General features: G+C 42.9%; 2 protein-coding genes across 5 annotated transcripts in view; one reads left to right on the top strand and one right to left on the bottom strand.

Moving 5' to 3' along the window:
- The first annotated feature begins 128 nt into the window (after window positions 1-128).
- atic (5-aminoimidazole-4-carboxamide ribonucleotide formyltransferase/IMP cyclohydrolase) lies at window positions 129-7822 on the top strand. Its single transcript, XM_077625358.1, has 13 exons — window positions 129-309; window positions 487-757; window positions 976-1064; window positions 1135-1286; window positions 2244-2400; window positions 2466-2591; window positions 2683-2790; window positions 4347-4432; window positions 4501-4590; window positions 4660-4785; window positions 5690-5965; window positions 7388-7543; window positions 7621-7822. Exons 1-13 carry the CDS (start codon window positions 291-293, stop codon window positions 7738-7740), a joined length of 1776 nt encoding a protein of 591 aa, XP_077481484.1. The 5' UTR covers window positions 129-290; the 3' UTR covers window positions 7741-7822.
- A 136-nt stretch (window positions 7823-7958) lies between these two features.
- The window catches only part of fn1b (fibronectin 1b), a 36440-nt gene continuing 18125 nt past the window's right edge, over window positions 7959-26273 (bottom strand). For 2 of the 4 annotated variants that reach the window (XM_077625061.1, XM_077625071.1), the window contains 22 exons: window positions 25751-26029; window positions 23272-23463; window positions 23100-23189; window positions 21706-21972; window positions 21511-21627; window positions 21264-21425; window positions 21042-21197; window positions 19803-19919; window positions 19453-19722; window positions 19192-19379; window positions 16919-17006; window positions 16660-16839; window positions 16491-16580; window positions 16215-16403; window positions 16025-16114; window positions 14736-15184; window positions 13685-13823; window positions 13449-13607; window positions 13076-13201; window positions 12884-12990; window positions 8505-8612; window positions 7959-8429 (listed from right to left, as the gene is read on the bottom strand). In XM_077625061.1, the coding sequence (XP_077481187.1) occupies window positions 8352-8429; window positions 8505-8612; window positions 12884-12990; window positions 13076-13201; window positions 13449-13607; window positions 13685-13823; window positions 14736-15184; window positions 16025-16114; window positions 16215-16403; window positions 16491-16580; window positions 16660-16839; window positions 16919-17006; window positions 19192-19379; window positions 19453-19722; window positions 19803-19919; window positions 21042-21197; window positions 21264-21425; window positions 21511-21627; window positions 21706-21972; window positions 23100-23189; window positions 23272-23463; window positions 25751-26029 (3641 nt within the window). In that variant the 3' untranslated portion in view covers window positions 7959-8351. The remainder of the gene's footprint in view (window positions 8430-8504; window positions 8613-12883; window positions 12991-13075; window positions 13202-13448; window positions 13608-13684; window positions 13824-14735; window positions 15185-16024; window positions 16115-16214; window positions 16404-16490; window positions 16581-16659; window positions 16840-16918; window positions 17007-19191; window positions 19380-19452; window positions 19723-19802; window positions 19920-21041; window positions 21198-21263; window positions 21426-21510; window positions 21628-21705; window positions 21973-23099; window positions 23190-23271; window positions 23464-25750; window positions 26030-26273) is intronic. The other 2 variants (XM_077625081.1, XM_077625088.1) reach the window with 1 other exon arrangement.

Genomic DNA, 26273 nt, shown 5'->3' on the forward strand with positions numbered 1-26273 from the left:
AGAGGAAATTTTGGGTTCAAAATGAGGACCAGCACTTTCCTGGATGTAAAAATGACAGTAACCACTTAGGGGCGCTGAAGGGAGGATCCAGTGTAGTTTTACGTCACAGGGCGGTGGGCGGAAACACTTGGGGAATCACGTGATGTGAGTGTCACGCTTTTGAAAAGCATTTTAGGAGCCCCGCAACTTGGAAACTTAGGTTTGCACCACCGCTTCAATATTGAAGTTTGTGCGTGTCACACTTTATTTCGTTACTCCTCTTGCTTACTGCATTCGGAAACAGTGATAAAATGGCGTCCTCAGAACTCGGTGAGTTGTATTTCCTCTCCAAAACGCGCATTTTGGCAACTTTTTCACTCTAGTTGACGTGCGGTGAGATGCTAGCTTTGCTAATGCTTAGCCCTCGTGGTGCGTTCACTGATGACTCCAAATTTTGACTTCCGAATGAATGACAAACGTTTTCGCTGTTTTACGTGTGTCACGCAGCACTTTTGAGCGTCTCCGATAAAAGTGGACTGGTGGAGTTCGCCAAGAGGCTGACGGACGTCGGCTTAGTTCTGGTCGCATCGGGCGGGACGGCCAAAGCCTTGCGGGATGCTGGACTGACGGTCAGGGACGTGTCGGAGTTGACCGGACACCCAGAAATGCTGGGGGGCCGCGTCAAGACCCTCCACCCGGCGGTCCACGCTGGAATTCTGGCCAGAAAAACGGACGGAGACGCCGCAGACATGGATAAACTTGGCTACGGTCTGGTGAGGTGAGATGGAGTCAAAATGGTGGGGAAGAAAGTTAGAAACGGGAAGCGCGTGTGCTTCATTTGAGCTGTTAATTGGAAATGTGTGCTACCACAAGCTAGTCTTGTGACTAGAAATCGGACTTTAGTTCACAATGTGATTAGCAATGCTGATTTGTTATTGATTGGCCCCGTGATTTGCTCCCTCAACTGACCTTTTGACCTGTGTTGGACTTTTCAAGGGTGGTCGTGTGCAACCTGTACCCTTTTGTCAAAACCGTCTCCAAGCCGGACGTCACGGTGGAAGACGCGGTAGAGCAGATTGACATCGGTGAGTTCGTAAATTTCAATTTTGATTTAGCGTCTCATGCCGTTGTGTTTTTTTGGTCCCGTTTAACAAGGTGGTGTGACTTTACTGAGAGCGGCAGCGAAAAATCACGCCCGTGTCACAATTGTGTGCAACCCCGCTGATTACGCGCTGGTTGCCACGGAGATGCAGACGTCCCAAGACAAGGACACCACTCTGGAAACTCGAAGAACTCTCGCTCTTAAGGTAAACTTAAAAAAAATGACTAACAATAATGAAGCCTGTCGCGGTATACAAAAGCAAATCGGCAATTTTTCTAGCTGACATTTGATTGGATATGAGACTCCGCGGTTTCTTTCACTGATGTTTATTGGTTGTTGAAGTAAAGTTTAAAGGTACAAAATAAGAAAACACATTTATATTACACATTGTAGCGTGTTAGCTTAGCTATGTTGAGGCTAATAATTGGATTGGATTACTTTATTCATCCCGTATTCGGGAAATTTCATTGTGAAAGTAGCAAGAAAAAGGCGTAGTTATAAGTTAGACAGTAGTGTCAGTACAGTAATGTCCTAGCGACTTGAACCAATACAATCTTCGTGATTAAACGGTGACGCCTCCAACGTGAAAATATGCCCGTTAACAGAATTTGCAAATGATGTGGAAAAAATGTAAACACAAAATGCGGGGAAAACAAGAGCACTTTTTTTTCGTGAGTGTAGTTTACGGTTAGCGCCTTTAGTGTGCACACTTCCAGAGAGGATTTCAAAATAAAAACCCCTCAACTTTGGCATAAATGCCGATAGCTTTGCTAGCATGTGCATATTGCAGGTCAATAGGAAGCTCCCTCTCATCTATTTCTTAGTCTACAATTTTTGTACATTTTTTAATTTTGAAAAAGTTTTTAATTTTTTTTAAAGGTTTTTAAAATTTGTAATTTTTTGTACAAATGTATTTTTTTTATTTAATGTTTTTTATTATTTATTTATTTTAAATGTTGTTTATTTTATTTTTAATGTTTTTATTTTTTTTTACATTTTGAAAAAATGTTTTTAATTTTTTCAAATGTTTTTTTTATTTTTTTATTTATTTATTTATTTTTTAAACTTATATATATATATATATATATATATATATATATATATATAATGGAGTAATTTAAAAAAAATGTAAGAATGAGTAACATCCCTGATTCCCATCCAGGCTTTCACTCACACCGCCCAATACGACGAGGCCATCTCCGACTACTTCCGCGGGCAGTACGGCCGCGGCGTTTCCCAGCTGCCCCTGCGTTACGGCATGAACCCGCACCAGGCGCCCGCCCAGCTCTACACGCCGCGCTCGGCCCTCCCCCTTAAAGGTATGTCACCATTTGCCCACCCCAAGAAGCATCCCTCCTTTTAAAGCCACTCCCCCTCTCTTCAGTGGTCAACGGTTCGCCCGGCTTCATCAACTTGTGCGACGCCCTGAACGCGTGGCAGCTGGTTCGAGAGCTGAAAGCGGCCCTGGGATTGGCCGCCGCCGCGTCCTTCAAGCATGTCAGCCCCGCCGGTCGGTAAAAGCCAAAGACGCGTCGCCATCTCTCAACCGGCATCCGATCCATCTGTTTAATGCTCATTTTTATTTTCTGTTATTTTGTAAGGTGCTGCCGTCGGAGTTCCTCTGAGCCAAGAGGAAGCCAAGGTGTGCATGGTGCACGACATTCTGGACGACCTCACCCCATTGGCCACCGCCTACGCCAGGGCCAGAGGTTTGGAACGCAGTCTTGTCAAATTCCTTCTGTAACTTGTAAAAGAAAATACACACACACACAAAATACTTGTACTGTGCAGTCGTGCTTTAGTTTACAGCAAACTCGGGTTGGTTCGCGGGCCGCATTAACGTCAACTCCATCCATTTCATGTGGGCCGAACCATTTTAGATCTAATATCTTGATTTTTTTTTTATCTTTTATAATTGGATTAAAAGAACTGGATCAAAAGCCCTAAATAGTCAGTTTTTATAGATCTAAAGCAATGTTTATTTGAGCTTAGTATTGGAAAATGTCTTTTAATCATGTTTTTTATTTCAAATGGAAACAACATATTTTTTTAAAGTGGAAAACGGAAAATATTTGTGTATTTTTAGATTTTACAAATTACTTTTTGAACTAAAAACACAAGAAAAAAACATGGATTAAAAAATTGCAATGATTGATTTTAAAAAGGGGAAAATCAGGAAATGTAATGTACATCCATACTCTTCATTTTAACTTGATCCTAAAATAGAAACTCATGATTTACTTTCTCGGGCCGCACAAAATGATGCAGCGGGCCAGATTTGGCCCCCGGGACGCTACTTTGACACCTGTGGTTTACAGTAATCCCTCGAATATTAATATAGACCAGACATGGCCCCTATAGTAGTAGGATAGGATGATATCAATATCATAAAAACGTAGGCCTCTCACAAAAAGTCTTTTTAGTGGGTCAGATAGTCTGGTAAAGTATGCCGAAATGCGTTATAAAGAACCAATTTAAATGCGAATGTCGTGACATTGTACAGTGGTACCTCTACTTACGAAATTAGTTGGTTCCAAGACTTTTTTCGTAACTTGAAAATTTCGTAAGTAGATTTGTACTTTATATGTAAATTCTCTAATTTGTTCCACGGTCCTCACGGAATTACCAACTAAACCCTTTAAAATTGGTCAAAGTGTCCCAATTTTGTATGAAATATGTGAGGAAACACACAAAAATGAGAGAAAATTATAAGGAAATGATTTATTAAGGTCTTAAAATAAATTAAGCATATGAAAATGTGCCCTGCTCCGCTAAAATATCTCCCTCTGTGGCCATTATAGATGTAATACCCGTGTTTGTCCGCCAGATGGCAACAAGAGCCCGTTCTACCAAAGCCGAAAGCCGTCCACTTTGTAGTACATTTTAGACTTTTACGTGTGCCCTAAGTGTGTGTGTGAAAATATGTGCCACGTTGCATTTGTATGGTTTTTAATGGCTTAATAAGGGGAATTCAAAATAAAATACCGGATAAGGAAATGCATTTACTTTTTGGGGGATTTTAGAACTTTGATCTTTTTCGTATCTCGATTTACTCATTTGCATATAAAAAAATATCTGAAATAAGTGCGAGTAACTGAACATGACTATCTATTATGTGGAAATATTAGATTAGATTAAATTCAACTTTATTCATATGTGGGACTAACTGCAAATGTTTGTGTTTCATGGTTGATTCTTCAAAACTACCAGTTACAAAGGATTGCTGAAAAATAAACTATTATTTTTCTTTCTTTTATTTTGAAAGGCTCTGACCGCATGTCCTCTTTTGGAGACTTCATCGCCGTGTCTGATATTTGTGACGTTCCCACTGCCAGGATTATTTCAAGAGAGGTCATAAATATAAATATCAATCCAATATTTTGACGAGTTTGCTTATGAAAAGATGTTTTTTTTTTTAGGTGTCCGATGGGATAATTGCACCTGGTTATGACGCCGAAGCCCTCAAGATCCTGTCAAAAAAGAAAAATGGAAACTACTGTGTCCTTCAGGTACCCAATTTTCATTTCATTTGATGTCTTTCATTAAATAACTTCTGTTTTTATTGATGTCAATCGAAGATGGACCCCGACTACGAGCCCGACGACGACGAAGTGCGAGTGTTGTTCGGCCTCCGCCTGAAACAAAAAAGAAACAACGCGCTCATCAATGAGGACTTTTTCAGCAACGTCGTGTCCAAGGGGTCGGTGCGTACAAATTTCTTTTGATTTTCAATCTTACTAACTTCAGTACAGTGGTACCTCAAGATACGAGCTTAATGCGTTCTGGGACTGAGCTCGTATGTCGATTCTCTCTTAACTCAAACAAACGTTTCCCATAGAAATGAACTTAAAACAAATTAATTTGTTCCAATCCAAACACCAAAAACAGGATATTGGATTGGAAAATCATTTTTATTTGTTCTAATTCGCCATCTATTAACAAAGTCACAAATAACTTGTGGTTTAATTGTACTAAAATGTTTTTAATAGTACTAAAATTAGACTGCTTTTTTTTTGCACGGCAACACGCTCGTAACATAACATAAACAAATTTAAATTACCTTGGATTACGATGCAGACACTCAAAAATAAGTTGAATCTAACCTTACACTAAATTTAATTGTAATTTTGTTTAAAATTTTGAAACCTTTCTTGTCCAAGGTTGGCTCTATTGGCTCCGCCCCCACCCTGACTTTCAGATGCAACCTATCGAGGGTTGTTTGCTTTTGTCTTCCCTTCAAAATATTCCCAAAATGATGCACACAAATGTCCTCACAATAGAATAACGCACAACCACTTGTCAACGACAAGTAGTATATACTCCGCTCGTATTAGCGAACAACCTCCGCCATTCGCACTGACTAACGGGGAAAAACACGTAAAAAATGCAATGCTCCGCCCAGTGCTCGTGGAAAAATTACACGAGGGAGTTGAGGCGGGAAAGACGGTGACCATGATGTTTAGCCGCTGTCTGCTCATATATCAAAATTCGTCTTGTATCTCAAGATAAATATTTGCTCAAAATTTTACTCGTATCTCAAATTGCTCGTATGTCGAGGTACCACTCTAATTTAGTCCATTTGTTTTTTTTTCCCAAATGTGCTAACAGCTGTCCGAGGAGGCGCTGCGCGACCTGACGGTGGCCACCATCGCCGTCAAGTACACGCAATCCAACTCGGTGTGCTACGCCAAAGACGGCCAGGTGATCGGCATCGGCGCCGGTCAGCAGTCTCGGATCCACTGCACCAGACTGGCGGGCGACAAGGCCGACAACTGGTGGCTCAGACACCACCCCAGCGTGCTCGGCATGAAGTTCCGCGCCGGCCTCAAGCGGGCCGAGATGGCCAACGCCATCGATCAGTTTGTCAGCAACACCATCGGAGAGGTAAAGTAAAATCCCTTGATTATCGCGGTTAATGTAGACCAGGGGTCGGGAACCTTTTTGAAAGAGAGAGCCATAAACAATTCTTATTTTCTAATGTTATTGCTAAAGAGCCATTTCCAGAATTTAAAAGTAAAAATGTATGAAAATGTGCGATTTTTTTTTTTTTTCTGTCATTTCACCACTTTTTAATCACAAAAAGTCTCTGATTTCTTTTGACGACATTGTGATGATGTTGCTAATCAATCAGTATTAATGAGATGAGTCATGAAAAACTAAATTATGATCAAAGTGGTGTTAGAGCTAGTCTTAACGCCACAGTGTCGACGTGACGCTCCTATTGGTGCGTTCAGGACTCGGCTCTCTCACTAGTGATTTTCATATTTTACCTCACAGGTTAGTGGAGAGCCATATGCACCCATGGAAAGAGCCACATATGGCTCCCGAGCCGTAGGTTCCCTACCCCTGATGTAGACCAAACATGGCCGGGATAAATGAAAAACCGCCAAGTAGGGTCACCCCTATTTTTTAAAAAACGAACCATTATTTTTAAATTAATTGCCGCTATTTTATCTTTATTTTTTAAGTTCATAAAAATGTGAAAATCCATGTTTAAACTCGGAAGCGGAAGCCACTCTTGCTACTAGGACTCAGCACTGAAGTAAACATATGTTTTTTTAATAACTAATAGCAGAAAGTAGTGAATTCGCAATAAGTGAAGTTCCCATAATTGAAGGATTATTGTACCGTATTTTCACGACTATAAGGCGCACTTAATTCTTACATTTTCTCCAAAATAGACAGGGCACATTATAATCCAGTGCGCCTTATATATGGAAAAATGTCATTCGTTGAGCGTGCGCCTTATAATGCAGTGCGCCTTATAGTCGTGAAAATAGGGTAAGTACTTTAAATACTGCACTCCCCGTGAAAATACCCTATTTTCTCGCATATAAGCCCCCTCCGCCTATAAGCCACACCCTTTAAAATTGGCTTAAACCCGTTGAAATGTACAATTTCTCAAAATAATCCCACGTGCTGTTTCTGAGTTACTGTAGAAATCAATTTATATTTCTAAAGGATGTTGCCTGCACGTAGACATTCAAAAAGGAAGTCAGGTGAGCAGTACAACCAGGAAGTGTATCCGTAGTGGTCTATTTTTTTTCACGTTTTATTGGATTGGATTGGTTTGGATAACTTTATTCATCCCGTATTCGGGAAATTTCATTGCCACAGTAGCAAGAAAAGGCATAGTTCTAAGTTAGACAGTCCAGTCAAAGGCCATAGAACAACAAAGCAAAAGCAAGATACTGTATTATTTTTTTAATCATTTAGTTTGTAATCAGGACGTCTGAAATATTTCTTTTCCTACGATTCTACGACATGTTGAAATCTTGAATTAAACACATCGCCTTGTGTTTTTAGGGTCCAGATTTAGCCGTGTGGAAATCCATGTACGACGAGGTTCCCGAGTTTCTGTCCGAGACGGAACGGAAGAACTGGATCGCCTCCCTGCGGGCGGTGGCGGTCAGCTCCGACGCCTTCTTCCCTTTCAGGGACAACATTGACCGTGCCAAACGGGTAAGTCGGTCCTCACGGCACCAATCCCCTTGTCCGAGCGTCCTCCCTCACCGCAGCGTCTTGCCTCCCCATCGCAGAGCGGCGTCCAGTACATCGCCGCTCCATCGGGATCCGCCGCCGACCGCATCGTGATCGATGCCTGCGACCAGCTGGGCGTGACTCTGGTGCACACCGACCGCCGATTGTTCCACCATTGAGGAGGTTGACTACATTCCACAAATAAGGTCAAATTCTTTGTATGTTGACGATCGTTTAACAAGAAATAAATTCTTGAGGTCATTCATCGGCCCTTTACTGTTACTGACACTGCGGCTAAAAATACGATGTGCCATATAGTCGTGAACATACGGTAAACTTTTTTTAGTTTTCAACAGATGCGTGATTAAACTAAGCGTTTAAAAAAAAAAGGAAGCCATTCGGGCTCTTTCCGACTTTATTACATGAAAAGATTTGGTGTCAAGTAGAAACAAATTTGGCACATACAAAAACACAGTTATTCAATTCCACTCGTACTTGCACGCAGAAGTGAAAAGGATAAATTAGTACAAGAAACAGCAGTAACGCAACAACTCGAATAAAAGAAGCCCGCTCAAGCGAGTGCGCTTCAAGCGTTGTAATAGTAAAATAGAAGAATGGCTTGGTCTTAGAACCCCCCAAAAAAGCCAAAGAAAAAGGGTGCATCGAGTCGATCAGGCTTAGAAGTGCAGTTGAACATCTTGGGTGGGACGCCGCGACATCTCGGGGAGGTTTAGGCAGTGCAGTAATGGGACGGCGAGGGAGCGAAGCGGCTTGATCGGGTCGGGGGTCCTCACTCCCGAGGATCGACCACCGTCAGGGCGTCCGCCAGGAGGCCGGGTCTCAGACACTCGATGGGGCAGTGGATGTTCTGCCGGGAGAGGAGACAAAGGTACGTTGAGGCGGTCGTTCGCGTGGCCCAACTTTGCAGTGACGCCATGCTTACGGGTTTGCGGAGCGTGTTGTCTCCGTATCGAGCAGGCTGCACCATAACGGCGTCCGGGGCCGAGGCCGAGGCCGAGCCTGGTCGGCGGCAGTTCTCACATCGCCAGCCCTGAAGAAGAAGAAAAAGTATGTTCTTTTAATCTGTTTAGCAGAATTTTGTGTGCTGAGAAAAGTTTTCTGTTGTTTATGTAGGGTCATTGGTTGTAAAAAAAAGTATATATAGTAAGGCTTTTTTTAAAATAAAAATGACCAAGTATAGTATGGCTTTTTTGATGAAAAAAAGCCATACTATACATGGTTATTTCTTTGAGAAAAAAAAGCCTTACTGTACTATGTCATTTTTTGCGAAAAAAAGCCTTACTATACTATGTCGCTTTTTTAAAAGAAAAAAAGCCTTACTATACTATGTTGTTTTTTAAAGAAAAAAAGCCTTACTATACTATGTCGTTTTTTAAAGAAAAAAGCCTTACTATACTATGTCGTTTTTTTACGGAAAAAAAGCCTTACTATACTATGTCATTTTTTGCGAAAAAAAAGCCTTACTATACTGTCATTTTTTTTAAACAAAATAAGCCTTACTATACTATGTCGTTTTTTTCTTACTATAGTAAGGCTTTTTTTGCAAAAAACGACATAGTATAGTAAGGCTTTTTTCTTAAAAAACAACATATTATAGGCTTTTTTCTTTAAAGACGACATAGTATAGTAAGGCTTATTTTCTTTAAAAACGACACAGTATAGTAAGGCTTTTTTGTCTTTAAAAACGACATAGTATAGTAAGGCTTTTTATTTACAAAAAAGACCATGTATAGTAAGGCTTTTTTCTTAAAAAATGACCATGTATAGTAAGGCTTTTTTGTTTAAAAAAGACCATGTATAGTAAGGCTTTTTTTCTTAAAAAACGACATAGTATAGTAAGGCTTTTTTTCCTAAAAAAACGACATAGTATAGTATGGTTTTTTCCCCTAAAAAAACGACATAGAATAGCATGGCTTTTTTTCTTGAAAAACGACATAGTAGAGGAAGGCTTTTTCCCTAAAAAACAACATAGTATAGTATGGCTTTCCCCCCTAAAAAACGACATAGTATAGTATGGCTTTTTTCCTTTAAAAAACGACATAGTATAGTATGGCTTTTTTTCTTAAAAAACGACATAGTATAGTAAGGCTTTTTTTCTTAAAAAACGACATAGTATAGTATGGCTTTTCCCCCCTAAAAAACGACATAGTATAGCATGGCTTTTTTTCTTGAAAAACGACATAGTCGAGGAAGGCTTTTTCCCTAAAAAACGACATAGTATAGTATGGCTTTCCCCCCTAAAAAACGACATAGTATAGTATGGCTTTTTTCCTTTAAAAAACGACACAGTATAGTAAGGCTTTTTTTTCCCTAAAAAACGACATAGTATAGTAAGGCTTTTTTTCTTTAAAAAATGACAGCAAGTAAGGCTAAGAGAGTCGGAGAATAAATCTGACTTCTGATTGTTCACCTTCTAGTTGTTGCTGTGGTCCACTAGCAAAATCATTGGGTCAGAACATGAGGTGGGAATCAGGAGTGAGTTCAATTCCACTCGTTGCAATTCTCAAATTGTTTATTGAGGTAATGAAAAGGATAAATATAACTTCCAACTTTACTGTGGTGCAGTGGCAAAGACAATGGGTCAGAACTTCAGGTGGACTCAAGTTCAAATCAGAAGTGAGTTTGATTCCACTCTTTGCAATTCTCAAATTGTTTATTGAGGTAATTAAAAGGATAAATATAACTTCCAATCACATCATTTCAGAAGACACTGTGGTCCAGTGGCAAGAACAATGGGTTGAAATTGAAGTTGGACACAAGTTCAAATCTGGAGTGAGTTCAAGTCCACTCTTTGCAAATCTCAAATTGTTTATTGAGGTGATGAAAAGGATAAATATAACTTCCAATCATGTCATTTCAGAAGTCACTGTGGTCCAGTGGCAAAGACAATGGGTCAGACAGACCTCAAGTTAGTGGATTTGACCGCCATGTGGGAGATGGGGTTCGAATCCCGCTCTCGTTTGACTAATCACTACACTAGTAGTTCAGTAAATGGGTAATCCTTTTTTCATTCAAATAAAGACTTAGTCATTTTTTTCAGCAAAACAATATTTCCGGTCAGCCTTCGGCTGACCGGAAGACAGTTGGGAGGGGGGGTTCCTGGTGGTGTTCGACAGTCGGCCTTCGGCCGACTGCCGACACCATACAGTCGTTGACTGGCGACACCGGGACGTGAACCCTCGACACCCACGTCGCAGGCAGGTGACTTACCCACTACACCACGAGGCGGCCCGCCTATACATGATTGGAAGTTATATTTATCCTTTTCATTTCCTAAATAAACAATTTGAGTATTGCAAAGAGTGGAATTGAACTCATTCCTGATTTGAACTTGAGTCCACCTGAAGTTCTGACCCATTGTCTTTGCCATTGGACCACAGTGACTTCTGAAATGATGTGATTGGAAGTTATATCTATCCTTTTCATTACCTCAATAAACAATTTGAGAATTGCAAAGAGTGGAATTGAACTCACTCCTGATTTGAACTTGAGTCCACCTGAAGTTCTGACCCATTATCTTTGCCACTGGACCACAGTGACTTCTGAAATGAAGTGATTGGAAGTTATATTTATCCTTTTCATTACCTCAATAAACAATTTGTGAATTGCAAAGAGTGGAATTGAACTCACTCCTGATTCCCACCTCAAGTTCTGAACCAATATTTTTGCCAGTGGACCACAGCAATAACTAGGAGAGGAATCAGAAGTCAGATTTATTCTCCGACTTTCTTAGCCTTACTATACTATGTCGATTTTTTAAAGAAAAAACCCTTACTATACTATGTTGTTTTTTTACGAAAAAAGCCTTACTATACTATGTCGTTTTTTTACGAAAAAAGACTTACTATACTATGTCGTTTTTTTACGAAAAAAGCCTTACTATACTATGTCGTTTTTTTCTTACTATAGTAAGGCTTTTTTTTTTGCAAAAAAACGACATAGTATAGTAAGGCTTTTTTTATGAAAAAAAGCCTTACTATACATGGTCATTTTTTTTCTTAAGGGTTTTTTTTCGCAAAAAAACGACAGTATAGTAAGGCTTTTTTAACGAAAAAAAGCCTTACTATACATGGTCGATTTTTTTAAAGAAAAAAGCCTTACAATACCATGTCAGGTTTTTTTCTATAAAACGCCTTACTATGTCGTTTTTTTCAATAAAAAAACCTTACTATACTGTTTTTATTTATTTAAAAAGCCTTACTATAGTTACTATAGTAAGGCTTTTTAAATAAATAAAAACATAGTATAGTAAGGTTTTTTTATTGAAAAAAAACGACATAGTAAGGCTTTTTATAGAAAAAAACCTGACATAGTATTGTAAGGCTTTTTTCTTTAAAAAATCGACCATGTATAGTAAGGCTTTTTTCTTTAAAAAACGACATACTATAGTATAGTATGTCGTTTTTTAAAGAAAAAAGCCTTACTATACTATGTCGTTTTTTTAAAAGAAAAAAAGCCTTACTATACTATGTGGTTTTTTAAAGAAAATAAGCCTTACTATACTATGTCGTTTTTTTCTTACTATAGTAAGGCTTTTTTTGCAAAAAACGACATAGTATAGTAAGGCTTTTTTTTACAAAAAAGCCTTACTATACTATGTCGTTTTTTTACGAAAAAAAAGCCTTACTATACTGTCATTTTTTGCGGAAAAAAAAGCCTTACTATACTATGTCGTTTTTTTCTTACTATAGTAAGGCTTTTTTTTTTGCAAAAAACGACATAGTATAGTAAGGCTTTTTTTATGAAAAAAAGCCTTACTATACATGGTCTTTTTTTTTCTTAAGGCTTTTTTTTCGCAAAAAAACGACAGTATAGTAAGGCTTTTTTAACGAAAAAAAGCCTTACTATACATGGTCGATTTTTTAAAGAAAAAAGCCTTACTATACATGGTCGATTTTTTAAAGAAAAAAGCCTTACTATACTATGTCGTTTTTTTTAAATAAAAAAGCCTTACTATACTATGTTTTTATTTATTTAAAAAGCCTTACTATACTATGTCGTTTTTTAAAGAAGAAAGCCTTACTCTTCTATGTTTGTTTTTTAAGAAAAAAAGTCTTAATAGACATGGTCATTTTTTTTAAAGAAAAATGCCTTACCATATTATGTCATTTTTAATGAAAAAAAGCCTTACTATATACGGTCATTTTTTAAAAGAAAAATGCCTTACCATATTATGTCATTTTTAATGAAAAATGCCTTACTATACATGGTCATTTTTTAAGCAAAAAATGTTTACCATAGATGGTAATTTTTTTAAAGAAAAAACGGATGCACTTGGCACGGTTAAAGATGACCACCTACCTGCTGTCCGCCGTAGCAAGTACAAGTGCAGATGGCGCCCAAGTAATCTTTCTGCCACTGGTTGCCCACGTGGAACGTTTTCCCTTCGTCGTAGCACACAGTTTCATCTGCCCCCCCCAAAAAAAGATAGATGGCGGCATCAGGACGGACTTCCGGCGTTCTTCTCCACCTCAAAAAGGAACGTTGCCTTACGTGGTTCGCACTTGAACTCTCCTTTGCCGTTGCCCAAGCACGTGCAGCTCATCAGGTGACCGTTCTCCGCCTGCCGGTCCCACTTTTCTCCCACGCGGTAGTTTTTGCCACTGTCGTGACACCATTCTAAAAAAAAAAGGAGAAGCTTGTGATGTTGGCGTCATGACGTCACCGTCATGACGGTTAATAATGACGCCATGACGTCGGCGTCATGGCGTTGGCGTCATGGCGTTGGCGTCATGGCGTTGGCGTCATGACGTTGGCGTCATGACGTTGGCGTCATGGCGTCATGACGTCGGCGTCATGACGTCGGCGTCATGACGTCGGCGTCATGACGTTGGCGTCGTGTTGCCAGGTGAAGTCGGGCACTCACTGGACGAGTCGCATCTAAAATGTCCCCTTCCGAGACCCAAACACGTGCACCACAGCTTGAAGCCCGTCTCGGACATGCGTTCCCACTGAGCGCCCACGTCGTGGGTCGTGGACGTGAACGTGTCGTAGCAAGCGTCGTCGGTCGCAGGGAGCTCTTGGACTGATGGCGTTCGGCGGGTATGAGGTTACGGGGGGGCGCTCCGTGGGCTCCGGGGTCGGCGCCGGCCGGGGACTCACCCGTGTTTCCGGCCGTGACCAGCTCTTCCAGCACCTTGTGCTTGAGCGCCCCCTTCAGGGCCTCCACGATCACGTTGTAGTCGGCCCCCGCGGTCAGGCCTATCAGGGTGGCGGTGTTGCTGGCGCCCGGGAGCCGCACCTGCGATGACGAAACGTACGAGAAGACGTCAAATGAGTTGGTACGAGGAACCCTTAACTCCGCCCACAATGGCGTCTTGTTTGCTATAGTGTACCATAGTTGTGTTTAGCTAGTATATAGCGCCTTTTTGCTCTTTTCACATTACACTTAAGCAAAAAAATTGGGTGACTAAACAAGAAAAACAAGGGTAAAAGTGGGCGGGCTAGTGGTTAGCACGACGGTCTCACATTTCTGGGCCCGGGGGTTCAAACCCACGTCGGGTTCTGATTGAAATTGAGGGTTCATTCCCAGATCCGAACATCCTGCGTGGAGTTTGCATGTTGTGTAGATTTTCTCCGGGTACTCCGGTTTCCCCCACACCCCCAAAACAAGCATGCTACATTAATTGTACGCTAACTAGTTCCTATCTATGAGTGATTGGCTGTTTGTCTCAACGTGTCTTGCGATTGGCTGTCCATCCATTCGGGATGTCCCCCTGCCTGTTGCCCGTAGATAGCTGGGATAGGCTGCGGCACCCCTCGCAACCCTTGTAAGGTTAAGCAGTTTGAAAAATTACGTTGTAAAATGGCTAAATAAAGTACAACCCAACTCAGTTTTGCTTCCGTTGCCTTTTTAAAAACGTGTTTTTAGCGTGTGTCCATATGTTTAAGCTGGTGCATGTTTTGCCATGCCTGGCTGCGTCTATAAAAACGGTGCGTCCTTTGTGTGTAAAATACAGAAATAGCACTCGTTACTGACACTGCGGCTAAAAATACGATGCGCCGCTAGTCGTTAAAATACGGTATATAGTTTTGTAGATGTTTCAATACGAAAGCAATAGCAAGTTTTAGCCTTTTGTGATTTTGGCGACACTTGTGGACAAAAGCGGTACTTTTTTTAAACTAGTGTGGTAAAGTCCAGATCTCCTCTTACCTGGAACATCTGCTCGTCCAATTGCGTGACGGGATTGCAGGTGACCAAGTAGGCGCTGCTCTGAGCCTGCGGCTTCCAAGAAAGGGCGGTCTTGGTTTGAGCCTCCAGGGGAAGGTTGGTCTCGTTGGCGAACACGGCGCCGAAGGGCACGTTCAGCTTGACGTAGGGCTTGCGCCGACCGGCCGCGTCCGGTCTGGGAACGAAGACCAGGGGCTCCTGGAAGCCCCCGTGGGGTGACGGCGGCGTGGCGGCCCCGCTGATCTTGTTCTTATTGTTGTTGTTGAACTCGGTGTACTCCACGCGCTGGCCGTGTCCGCCCAGTCCGTCCTGCCCGTTGTTTCCCACCAGCTGCACTCGGTTGTCCAAGTCGGGGTCGGGCACGTCCGGCCGCCCGCTGACGCCTCCGCCGGGGTAGTGGGGGAGCGGCACGGGGAGCAAAGAGTCCGTTTCTAGAAAGCACAGGTGACGACGTTAAGGGGAGGAGCTACACTTGTGGGTGGAATGGTCGGTTAATCACCTCCATACGTTAATCTGCCTAGCAACAAAATATTTTAATTTTTTTTATTTTGGAATTTAGGAGTGTCATTTTTGGGGAATTTGACAATAAGGGCCACTTTTATGGATTTACCCATAGTTTACATGAAAATGATTACTGAATTTTCTCGCATATAGGCCGCGTTTGTCGCAAAAAAAGACTGAAATGGCTTATATGCGCATAAATTAGACTTAGCATACCCAAAATTTCATAACGCAAGTCAATGCGGCCGATAGGGTCATTTATTTCAAAATGGAGAAAAGATAAACAAATAAATCGCTTAACAAAATTTATGTTGATGACTATGAATAAAATTAAGGAAAGAACACCGTATCTTGCATAAAACTCGACAAATTAGACCACTACAGACACACTTTCTGCTTGTACTGCTCACCTGACTTCCTTTTTTAATTTAACTTGCTTATGATATTCACCCAAATAATGTGCAATCCAGCAGACAATCCTTTCGATTCATAAATAGCACGTGCGATGATTTATCTTAAATTTTTTGAAAATTGAGAATCAGGGGGCGGCTTATACGAGGGAAATTGTAAAATGCAACCATTTTTAACCAATTTTAAGAATGCGGCTTATATGCGGGGGCGGCTTATACGAGGGTAATTGTAAAATTCAACAATTTTTAGTCAAGTTTAAGAATGCGGCTTATACGCGGAGGCGGCTAATATGCCAGACAATACGCTAAGCGTTTATTTTTTTGGGGTGTACCGTGACGTCCCTAAAATCAAATACTCACGAGTTCTGATTCTGGCCACCAGGGGCGTGCTTCTCTGTCCGTTCTGAATGGCAACAATCTTGATGATGTACTCGGTTGCTGGTTTGAGACCTGATCGCACACAGTAAGACAGATATTTTTAGGGTTTTTTTTGCGGCATATACGGTCACGGGCGACCGTTCCCATTGGGCGGAACAAAACTCCTCCCTACCCGAAACGGTGGCGTAGTTCTGTCCGGCGTGGGGCTGAGGCTCCAGCTCCTCGGGATTGGCCCTGGGCTCGGCGTAGGTGACGTGGTAGCCCGTGATGGGCGTCGCCGGGGGTTGCCAGGTGAAGGAGATGTAGGTGGGGGTGACGGAGGTCACCTGGAGGTTGCTGGGGGATTGGACCGCCGCTTTCGCTGCCGAAAAAATGCCGCGTAAGGCTTTGGATTTTGCAGCCCGGGTGAGATCGTGCAGTTACCCAAACAAAAACAAAGAAATTCTACCTGTTTGAACGGTCAGCGAAACGGGGGTGCTCCTGGTGTTGCCGTTCAAGGTGTACACGTGGACCAAGTAGGTGGTACCGGGTTTCAGACCTTCGTAAAAACACCAACGCCGGCCGGGTCAGATGACGGCAAATTTGTTTGGGACAAGGAATTGGTTTCCCCGGCGTACCCGTGACGGTGAAACTGTAAACATCTGCCGGGGTGGTCTCGGTGACGGCGGGACGGGAGGCGCCTTGGGGCGTGGCTTCGATGAGGAACCCGCTTATGGTTTCCACCTTGGCTCGCCAGTTGAGGGTGAAGGAGTCGTCCTTCACGTCCATGATGCGCACGCGGCGAGGTGGACTGACGTCTGTGGGGCGGAAGGAGGGGGCGGGGTCATTTTGGAATTCATCTTACTGGCGTTTACCCCAACAAAAGCCCTCTGAGACCTTCCAGGGTGGTGACATCGCCCTCCAGTGGTCTGCTGGTGACTGAGTTCTTAAGTGCGTAGACGTGGATCAGGTATCTGGTGGCCACCTGTTGGGGTACGAGGGGAAAACCTGTCAATATGCGGGTGTTGCCGGAGTAGAAAATCTTTTAAGGTTGCTAAAAACGGCTATTGGATGTTTTTTAATTAATTAATCTAATTATGCCAATAGGAGTTTTGCGTTGATACTTCACAAAAAGTCTCAGTCTATAAGACCAAGAAAAACCTTTGGTCCACGGAATGTAAAAATAGACAACAAAACGACTACCGTATTTTCTCGCATATTAGACGCTTCTGCATATAAGCCACACCCAGAAAATGGCCCTAAAATGGTTGAATTTGATAATTTCTCACGTATAAGCCACGCTCTGATTCACAATTTTGAGGTCCATATTCATGGTTTTAATGGGGAGTACAAACGTGTTACCATATTTTCACGACTATAAGGCGCACATAAGTCTTAAATTTCGGCCAAAATAGACAGGGCGCCTTATAATCCAGTGCGCCTTATATATGGACCAATACTAAAATTATTATCACGATAAAATCAAATCAATCAGTGGATAGGGTACACCATCCTCTACAGCTCTCACAACTACAGCAAGCAGCCCCGACTCTACTATTTTTCCCGTAGAAAAAGTACTGCGCAGTGACTGCTGGGATATATAGTTTTTTTGTCGATACACCCAATGGATTGTGGCCTGGACATCGACATCAACACAGCTTTACGAAGCATGGAAAGCAGTGTTGGAAAAGTTACACTAGTTACACTAGCTACTAGCTAGCTACTAGTGGCGAATGTATTGTGGCCGCCTGGACGAACGTATAAAACTTAGCGTTTTTTCGATGACTCATTTGGACAATTGTTCAATTCGGACAAAGAAAATGAGGACTTTGATGGATTTGTGGGTGATGATGACGTGAGTACATTGTAAGATGGCTAAATAAAGTACAACCCAACTCAGTTTTGCTTCTGTGGCCTTTTTAAAAACGTGTTTTTAGCGTGTGTCCGTATGTTTAAGCTGGTGTATTTTTTGCCATGCCTGGCTGCGTCTATAAAAACGGCGCGTTCTTTGTGTGTGTAAAATACAGAAATAGCACTCGTTACTGACACTGCGGCTAAAAATACGTTGCGCCGTATAGTCGTGAAAATACGGTACTTTGAAGGGAAAATCATTGCACGTGGGATTTCTAAGATACTGTATATTTTATGTACAGACGCTCCCCTACTTACGAACGCAATTGGTTCCGAGCGATTGTTCATAAGTTGAATTTGTTTGTAAGTTGATTCAGTGCTATATTTTGTATTATAATTTATGTTTAAGGCCGATATAAGTATATTGAAGGTTTCTATAAGTGCATTTGTATGTTTAAGGCTTGTATAAGTAACACGCATTGGTTTATACTGAAAAAAAACATTTAATAAAATGGAGAGAATATGTACAGTACTGTAGAGAGAGAGAGAGAGAGATTTATGTATTAGAAACTGGCCAAAAGAAGCGACCTAAACGCTCACCATTTTATCACGCGCATCAAGCTTCGTTATTATTGCCACTCGTTTCAAATGAAATGGCTTGCCTCTTCCTTACAACTCCCTCAATAGAAGCCTTTAGCTTTTTACCAACCATATTCAATATTGGATGCATGAGATATTTAATGATACAAATGAAAAAGGTTCTTTGCACACTGGAGATACATTCACGCACTTCCGCATTGCAACGAAGAAGGTAGATGCTGGGTGAGCTGAGCTCTCACAGCGCCAGGCGTCGGTATTAGCGGCGGAAAGAAGTACTACTCCGAAAAAGACGCGAAATACAAAATTGGACTTGCCAACATTTTTGGACTTAAACGCAATTTGCAGACATGTTCGTATGTACCGTTGTTCGTAAGTTGAATGTTCGTAAGTAGGGGAGCGTCTGTATTAATTTTGGGTTCATTTTTTTTCTTGCATTTCATTCCTAGACGTCAAAATTAATTTTGTTTAGCATTTTATCTGTTTGTCTTTTCTCTAATATGAAATAAACGACCGTATCGGCCACATTGCCTTGCGTCTAATTTGTGCGCATATAAGCCGTACCCTGGATTCAGTCATCATTTTTTTAGCGACAAATACGGCGTATATGCGAGAAAATACGGTAATTATAATAGATATAAAAGAATTGTGATATTACCGGAGAAAACTAATAATATTATGAGAATAATGTCTGTAGTTGAAGAGAAGCAATTTGTTTTTACCATGAGTCCAGGGACGAGGACACGCGTGGTGTCGGGGGCCACGTTGAGCTCCTTGGCGGGGCTGTTGACGTTCTCGGGGTTGACCACCACGCGGTAGCCCGACAGTCGCGCGTCGGGTGCCTGCCACGACGCGGCGAAGGAAGTGGGCGACACCTCGGAGATGACCAGATCGCTCGGAGACGGGATAACTGACAGGGAGGGACGCGTAAGTTAAATAGAAGCCGGCAAATCGCGGCCGTCCGAACCAACCCGGTTTCGTACCCGTGGACTGCGTTCCCACCAACGGCGGGCTGGGCGTGCGTCCGTTGAGGGCGATGACTTTGACGGTGTACTCGGTCCCGGCGCGAAGGCCCTTGATGGCCACGTTGTCCTGATCGCCTCGGGGTGCCGGACGCAGCTCCCTCTCGCCGTCTTCCGGGCTGGCGTAGAGGACGCGGTACGACGTCACGGCGCCCTCGGGACTGTCCCAGGCGATGCGCATGGAGTTGGCGTCGATGTCTGAAAAGGTCAGGTCTTTGGGACGGTCCATGGCTGCCGGAGAAGGGACGAGAGGATTTAGAGGGGATGGGTCCGTTGACCAAAACCGCTTTCAAGTCGGTCGAGTGGCGGACCCGTCATGGCGTTCTCCACCACCGGAGAGGAGGGCTGGCCGTCGGCGCCCAGGGCGGAGACGCTCACCACGTACTCCGTGGTGGGCATCAGACCCGTGAGAGTCATCTCCGTTTGAGCTGGAAAGAGAAACAATGAGGCGTCTTTAAAACATGTTACAATTCAGGACTTGGGAAACCATTAAAACTGCGGAACAATGAATGAATCAATGAATTCAGAGACTTTTTGTACGTAAAAAGTGGTGAAATTACTCAAAAAGGCACACATTTTCGTGCATTTTCAATTTGACATGATTGATAGCGTTGAGCCTAAGACCAGACTGGAGATCTGAGACCAGGACTTAATCAGGAAAAACTGAAATTAAGTCAGGATCAAGAATTTAGGGCCGGTCTTCAAAAGCCTTGTTTTTGTTCCAATCAGGTTTTGGCAGAAACAAGAAGCATTTGACTGCAATCACAGGTGACCAGATTGGTGGAAAGGTTTCCTCTTGACCAGTTGGAACGCATTTTTCCAGTGTTTTTTTTCCCGTTAGTCAGTGCAGAATGGGGGAGCTCGATCGCTAATACGAGAGGAGTATATACTACTTGTCGTTGGCAAGTGGTCGTGCATTATCCTATTGTGAGGACATTTGTGTGCATCATTTTGGGAATATTTGGAAGGGAATACAACAACAAACAACCCTTGATTGGTTGCATCTGAAAGTCAGGGTGGAGGCGGGGCCAATAGAGCCAAGCCGGGAGAAGAAAGGTATTAAAATTTAAAACAAAATTCGAATTAAGTATAGTGTAAGATTAGATGAAACAGATTTTTGAGTGTGTCTGCATCGTAATCCAAGTTCATTTCAATTTGTTTATTATGTTACGAGCGCGAAATATCCGTCTAATTTTAGTACTATTCAAAAACATTTGAGTACAATTAAACCACTAGTTATTTGTTCCTTTGTTAATAGATGGCGAATTAGAACAAATCAAAATGTTTTTCCAATCCAATATCCTGTTTTGGGTGTTTTTTCAGAGGGTTAGAACCAATTAATTAGTTTTTAGTTCATTTCTATGGGAAACTTTGATTTGAGTTAAGAGTAAGTCGACATACGAGCTCAGTCCCGGAACCCATTAAGCTCGTATCTCGAGGTACCGCTGTACAGATAAAAAGACCAGGACCGACACTTTTGAAAATCCACTGCGAGACCAAGACCTTCAAAACCGAACCAGAACCCACAAGTACATGCTCGGGTTGCTTACCGGGAGAAACGTCCTTGGAGTAGGAGGGACCAGGGCCGTTTTTCGGGGCCCCCGTGATTCTATATCCGGTGATGGGCCCCCGAGCGGCCGACCAGCGGACCGTGATGGCGTTGTCGTTCACGTCGGTCACGTCCATGGTGGCGGGCGCCTCGATGTCTAAACGAGCAAAATTCTCAGCGTCCAATGGAGAGAAGCCGCTCGCTCCGCTTTCACGGCGCTCACCGGTCTTGTGCGTGATGTAAACCGGGGTGTTGGAGGCGGGGTTATCGCCTCGTTCGATCACGGCGTAAACCGTGATGGTGTAGTCGCTACCCGGCTGCAGACCCGTAATGGTGGCTGTCGTCTGAGTGCCCGGGATGGTGAACTCTTCGGGAGATGCCGCACCTGGAAGTCCAAAAGAAAAACCCGCTGCCAATCAAAGACAAAAAACAAAAAAACTGTTTTTTTTTGCTCAAAATTCAAAGCCCACCCGCGGCGCCGTATGTGATCCGGTATTGGTTGACGGCAACCGAAGGGGCGTCCCAGCGAATGGTGATGCTCGAGGGCGAGGACGACACCACTTCCAGGTCCGTGGGGGCGTCGGAGACTGCAAAAGAGGCGGAGACAATGGGTCACGTTTCCACGCGTGGAAGACGGACGGCGATTTTTTCGTTTTGGCGCTTACTCGTGGATCGCGTTCCCGTGGCCGGTGGACTCTCCTGACCGCCCTTGACCGCGTAGACCTCCACCAGGTACTCGGTCTCCGGAGTCAGTCCGGTCAAGGTGTAGCGGGTCCTGCTCGGGGGGAGTCTCTCGTCCTTGGAGCGACCGCCGCTGGTCTTTTGGTGGCGGATGCGGTAGCCCGTGATCTTTGAGGCGGGGGCCCCCCATTGGACGGTCAAGGCGTTGGTTTGGATGTCGGAAAAGTCCAGGGCGCTCGGTGAGTCCAGACCTAGAGGAGAAATTGCCACACTGGAATGAGGTTCTTCCAAAAATGTTGTCAAAACTGTCCCGTTCACAGACTGAAATCCAGAACATGACAATCGGAGAGTCCTTCTAGACCAGGGGTCTCCAAATCTGGTCCTGGATGGAGACCTGGACAACAGATTGGATGGGGGCCCTCGAGGACCAGAGTTGGAGACCACTGGTGGTCTAAATTGATCAGTTTTGACACTTGGGGAGTTTGATGTTCTCCCGAGGGTTCGATTCCAGCTGTGTGGTGTTTGCATCTTCTCCCTGGGCTAGCGTGGGTTTTCTCTGGGTACTCCAGTTTCCTCCCACATGGCAAAAACATGCATGCTAGGCTAATTGTACACTAAATTGTCCTTAGATTGGTCGGTTGTCTCCTTGTGCCTTGCTATTGGCTGGCCACCGATTCAGGGTGCCCCCTTTTTTTTTAAATTGGGTTAAAACTGGATCAAAAGCCCTATATAGTCTGTTTTTATAGATCTTAAACAATGTTTATTTGAGCTTTTTTTTCTTAGTAATGAAAAATTTCTTTAAATCATGTTTTTTATTTTAAAATGGAAACAAAATATTTTTTTAAATTATGTTCAATGATAAAGTGGAAAAGAGAAAATATTTATATATTTATTTTTAGATTTTACAAAATGCTTTTTGAACTAAAAACACAATAGAAAAAAATTGGATTGAAAATATTGCAATGATTGATTGTAAAAAGAGGAAAATGATGAAATGTAATGTACATCATATATAATCATTTGAATTTGATCCTAAAACAGAAAGTCGGCACTCATGATTTACTTTCTTGGGCCGCAGAAAAAATGATGCGGAGGGCCAGATTTGGCCCCCGGGCCGCCACTTTGACACTTGTGATCTACACAATTTTGAATTTAGTGCGCCGACTGATTGGGCACACCGTCCACAAATTTGAGACTTTTAAGTGCGCCCTATGTGAGTAAATATTTGCGCGATGCATTTGTACGTTTTTTTTAACGCTTAATAAGGGTAATTGCAATCATTAATAAGGGGAGCAATTGGTCGAGGTTGACAGGTATGACATAGTGAGGCACCAGCACCCCTCGCGACCCTTGTGACGATGAGCGGCCTGTCACTTACTTGTTTTTTGCGTTCCGATGGCCGGATTGCTCTCTCGCTCTCCGTAAACATAGACCACGCTGATTCGGTATTCGGTGTCAGGAAGCAAGTCTAAAGGGAGGACCAGGGTTAGTTAACCCACATTTAGAAAGCCACATTTTTATCCTAAAGCGCCTTTGAGTGGCGGTCTTACTTTCCAGCAAGAAGGTGTTGGAGGCTCCGCCCACGTTGACCTCCTTGAAATCGCGGCCGTCGGTCGCCGGCGCGTAGCGGATGACGAAGCGGGAGATGTCGCTCGGGGTGGCGGCGTTGGGGACGGTCCATGTCGCCCGGATGTGGTCGGGACCCACGCCTCCAAATTGCAGGTTGGTGGGAGCCGGGATCACTGAGGGTGAGGGAACAACGCCGTCAGCCCGTGCGAGTAAAGCGCTCCAAACGCCGGGAAAGGTCAAACAGTGGTGCCCTGACTCGGGAGAGACGCAATTTACGGGTTTTTTTCAGTTGGGGGGACAGAAATTTCACATGATAGTGACTTTTTCTGGCGCTAAAATGCTAAGTGGCGGCAGCTAACTTTACAACATAGTGAGAAAATACAGACCGATGTTCCGTAATGGCTTAGAATTTCCAGTTTGTGTTGTTTTTTAAGCTGTTTTGACAAAATCTTGGTTATGAGCGAGTGCTCAAATGTTAGCCTGTAGCATTAGCTTTAAGATGTTTATTGCCTCTGGTACTTGAATTTTAATTAGAAAGAAGCATAAAACTGCTTTTTGTGATGCAGTAATATAGATTGCTGCATTTTTAGTTAAAAAACAAACTGATTTGATGGGATTTTTGGTCGTTTTGTTGAAGTTTGAGTCTTGTTTTGACCAAATTGCCTTGTTGCATTTGTGACGAGATTAGATGAAAATTATTATTATATTTAAAAAGGTACCGCAGGTGGGTGGGGTCACATTAACTCATTTTGCTGATTGGTCAATCACTAAAATTAGAACTGACCTAGTCAGCTTTTCATGTCTGGAGCAATTTAGCCGCATTAGCCCACTAGCATTGGGTTGTGTACACTTTTTGTTTTCATACACTAACATATGGTTGACGATTGTAATAACTTTTTGCTACGTTTAGGTCAGAAAATTTGACATTTGTATTGACGTTCCGAATATTCAATGTTATAACATATACCTGTTTAGTCAAACCTCATTTTTGGCTCACGTTGAAATAGTTGAAGAATTAAAAGTCGAAAATACCTGGTATTGTTTTGTTGTCCTCTCCGCCAGAAAATGAATCAGTTTCCGTCAACCTTGTGGTTTTGTTAAGTAAAATACTACGGCGTTTTAATTGTTGGGAAAGAAAATGATTAATTTAGTAGTTTGGGAAGAAAGATTTTTAACTTTTACAAGGATTTTAGAGAACGACTATGTGTAGTTAAAACTGTCTTTTCCCAAATAATGTTCAACATTTTACAATAGAACAAGACGAGCAATTGGAATATTAAAGTTGATTCAGATTAGGGAATATATATATATATATATAATTGGTAGAAATTGGCGATCAGCCACAAAATTGCAATTGGAAATTTCCCACTTTATTTTATATTTTTGTTGTTTCATTTTTCGTGAGGTCATTCAGAATGAACTTCCCGTTAGGATTTCACTCAAAGATGTAAAGTAAGTTTTCCCTTCTAAAATTTCGAATAACAGTTACGAGGAATTTGAATTATGAGTGAGGTCAGGGAACAAATTTATTTGTGAGTCAAGGTACCACAGTTTGTTTCATAGGCCACTCATTCCAGAATTGGCGGACATTCTCTTCAAATTTCTAATTCAAACCCGTAGAAACCCCACAAAGATTAACTTTTGTGAAAATTGTTGCCCTAATCATCCATAAATTTTATTCCCAATACGAAACGGCCTTGAAAAAATTAAAATAAATGGGCGTTGACAGCTGCTCGTTAAGCGATACATTGATCGCGAACACTTCAAACGTGCGCCGCGATTATATGCTGCAATTCGGCACCCTTTGGTGTTGATGAGACGGAAGCCGTCTCAGCTGTTGCGCACTCTAGTGGGCGCCGAGCGAAATTGGGTATTTAAAAAAAAGGTAGTTGAGCACCCCTGCTTTAAACGTACATTTTCACGATAACGGATAGTTTGACGTTGCAATCGGAATTGTTTTTTTTTTTTAAATCATTTTCTGAACCGCTTTATCCTCACTAGGGTCGCGGTGGGGGGTGCCGGAGCCTATCCCAGCTGACTTTGGGCACCAGGCGGGGGACACCCTGACCAGCCAATCGCAGGGCACGAGAAGACAAACAACCAATCAGTCATCACTCGGGGCAATTTAGCGTCAATTAGCTTAGCATGCGTGTTTTTGGAATGTGGAAGGAAAGTCGAGTACCCGGAGAAAACCCATGCAGGCCCGGGGGGGCAGAACATGCAACCTGGATTTGAACCCGGGAACCCAAAGTTGCGAGGCCGACGCGCGAACCACTCATCCACCGGTCCGCCCTTGTTAAAATATGAAGAAAAAAAAAATCTAACTTTAAAAAAAAAAATACAAGAAACACGTGACCACCAATTCTGGAATGAATGTAGACAATATAAGAAAAGTTGTGATGACTTTTTAAGAATGATCAAAACGTCCTCCCCATCCATAAAGTGAAATTTGAGAATCACCCGCTTGCGTTTGCTTGGTATGTGTGGTGGGCCGGCTTTCCCCCTCCTCCGTAACCGTGACGATACCGATGTCATAGTCCACGCCGGGCTCCAAACCGCGCAGCGTGTAATACCCGGCCGCCGCGTCCACCGTGTCTTGGAAAATGGGCAAGCTCTCGCCCGCCGTGGCCACCGTTATCCGGTAAGCCGTTAGCGTGGAATAGTTCAGGGGGTTCCAGCGCAGGCCAATCGTGGTGTCAGTAATGTCGACAAAATGAATGTGTCTTGGCGGGCGTATGTCTGTCGAGGGGGGGGGGGGGGGTTAGGTCGGGGTGGGGGGGGGGTGCGGGGGTGCCAAGCGCAAGCGACATTACAAGGACAACACAAAGACTTTCGTTATGAGACAGAAACATTGGACAAATTGGACAGAACATCAACAGATAAGGCCATGCGTCAATCACATGGCGATCACACACGGGAATTTCATGCAAAATAATGCGAATGCAGGTTATCGTGGGGGGAAAAAGCTCGCTTCGACCACACG

The sequence above is a fragment of the Stigmatopora argus genome, chromosome 2, assembly GCF_051989625.1.
Source record: "Stigmatopora argus isolate UIUO_Sarg chromosome 2, RoL_Sarg_1.0, whole genome shotgun sequence".
Taxonomy (NCBI): domain Eukaryota; kingdom Metazoa; phylum Chordata; class Actinopteri; order Syngnathiformes; family Syngnathidae; genus Stigmatopora; species Stigmatopora argus.

Excerpts from the sequence above, each read along its gene's own strand:
- atic (XM_077625358.1), top strand. Across the intron at positions 758-975 it reads CTTGGCTACGGTCTGGTGAG|GGTGGTCGTGTGCAACCTGT; the intron begins GTGAGATGGAGT and ends GGACTTTTCAAG. Across the intron at positions 4,786-5,689 it reads ACGTCGTGTCCAAGGGGTCG|CTGTCCGAGGAGGCGCTGCG; the intron begins GTGCGTACAAAT and ends ATGTGCTAACAG.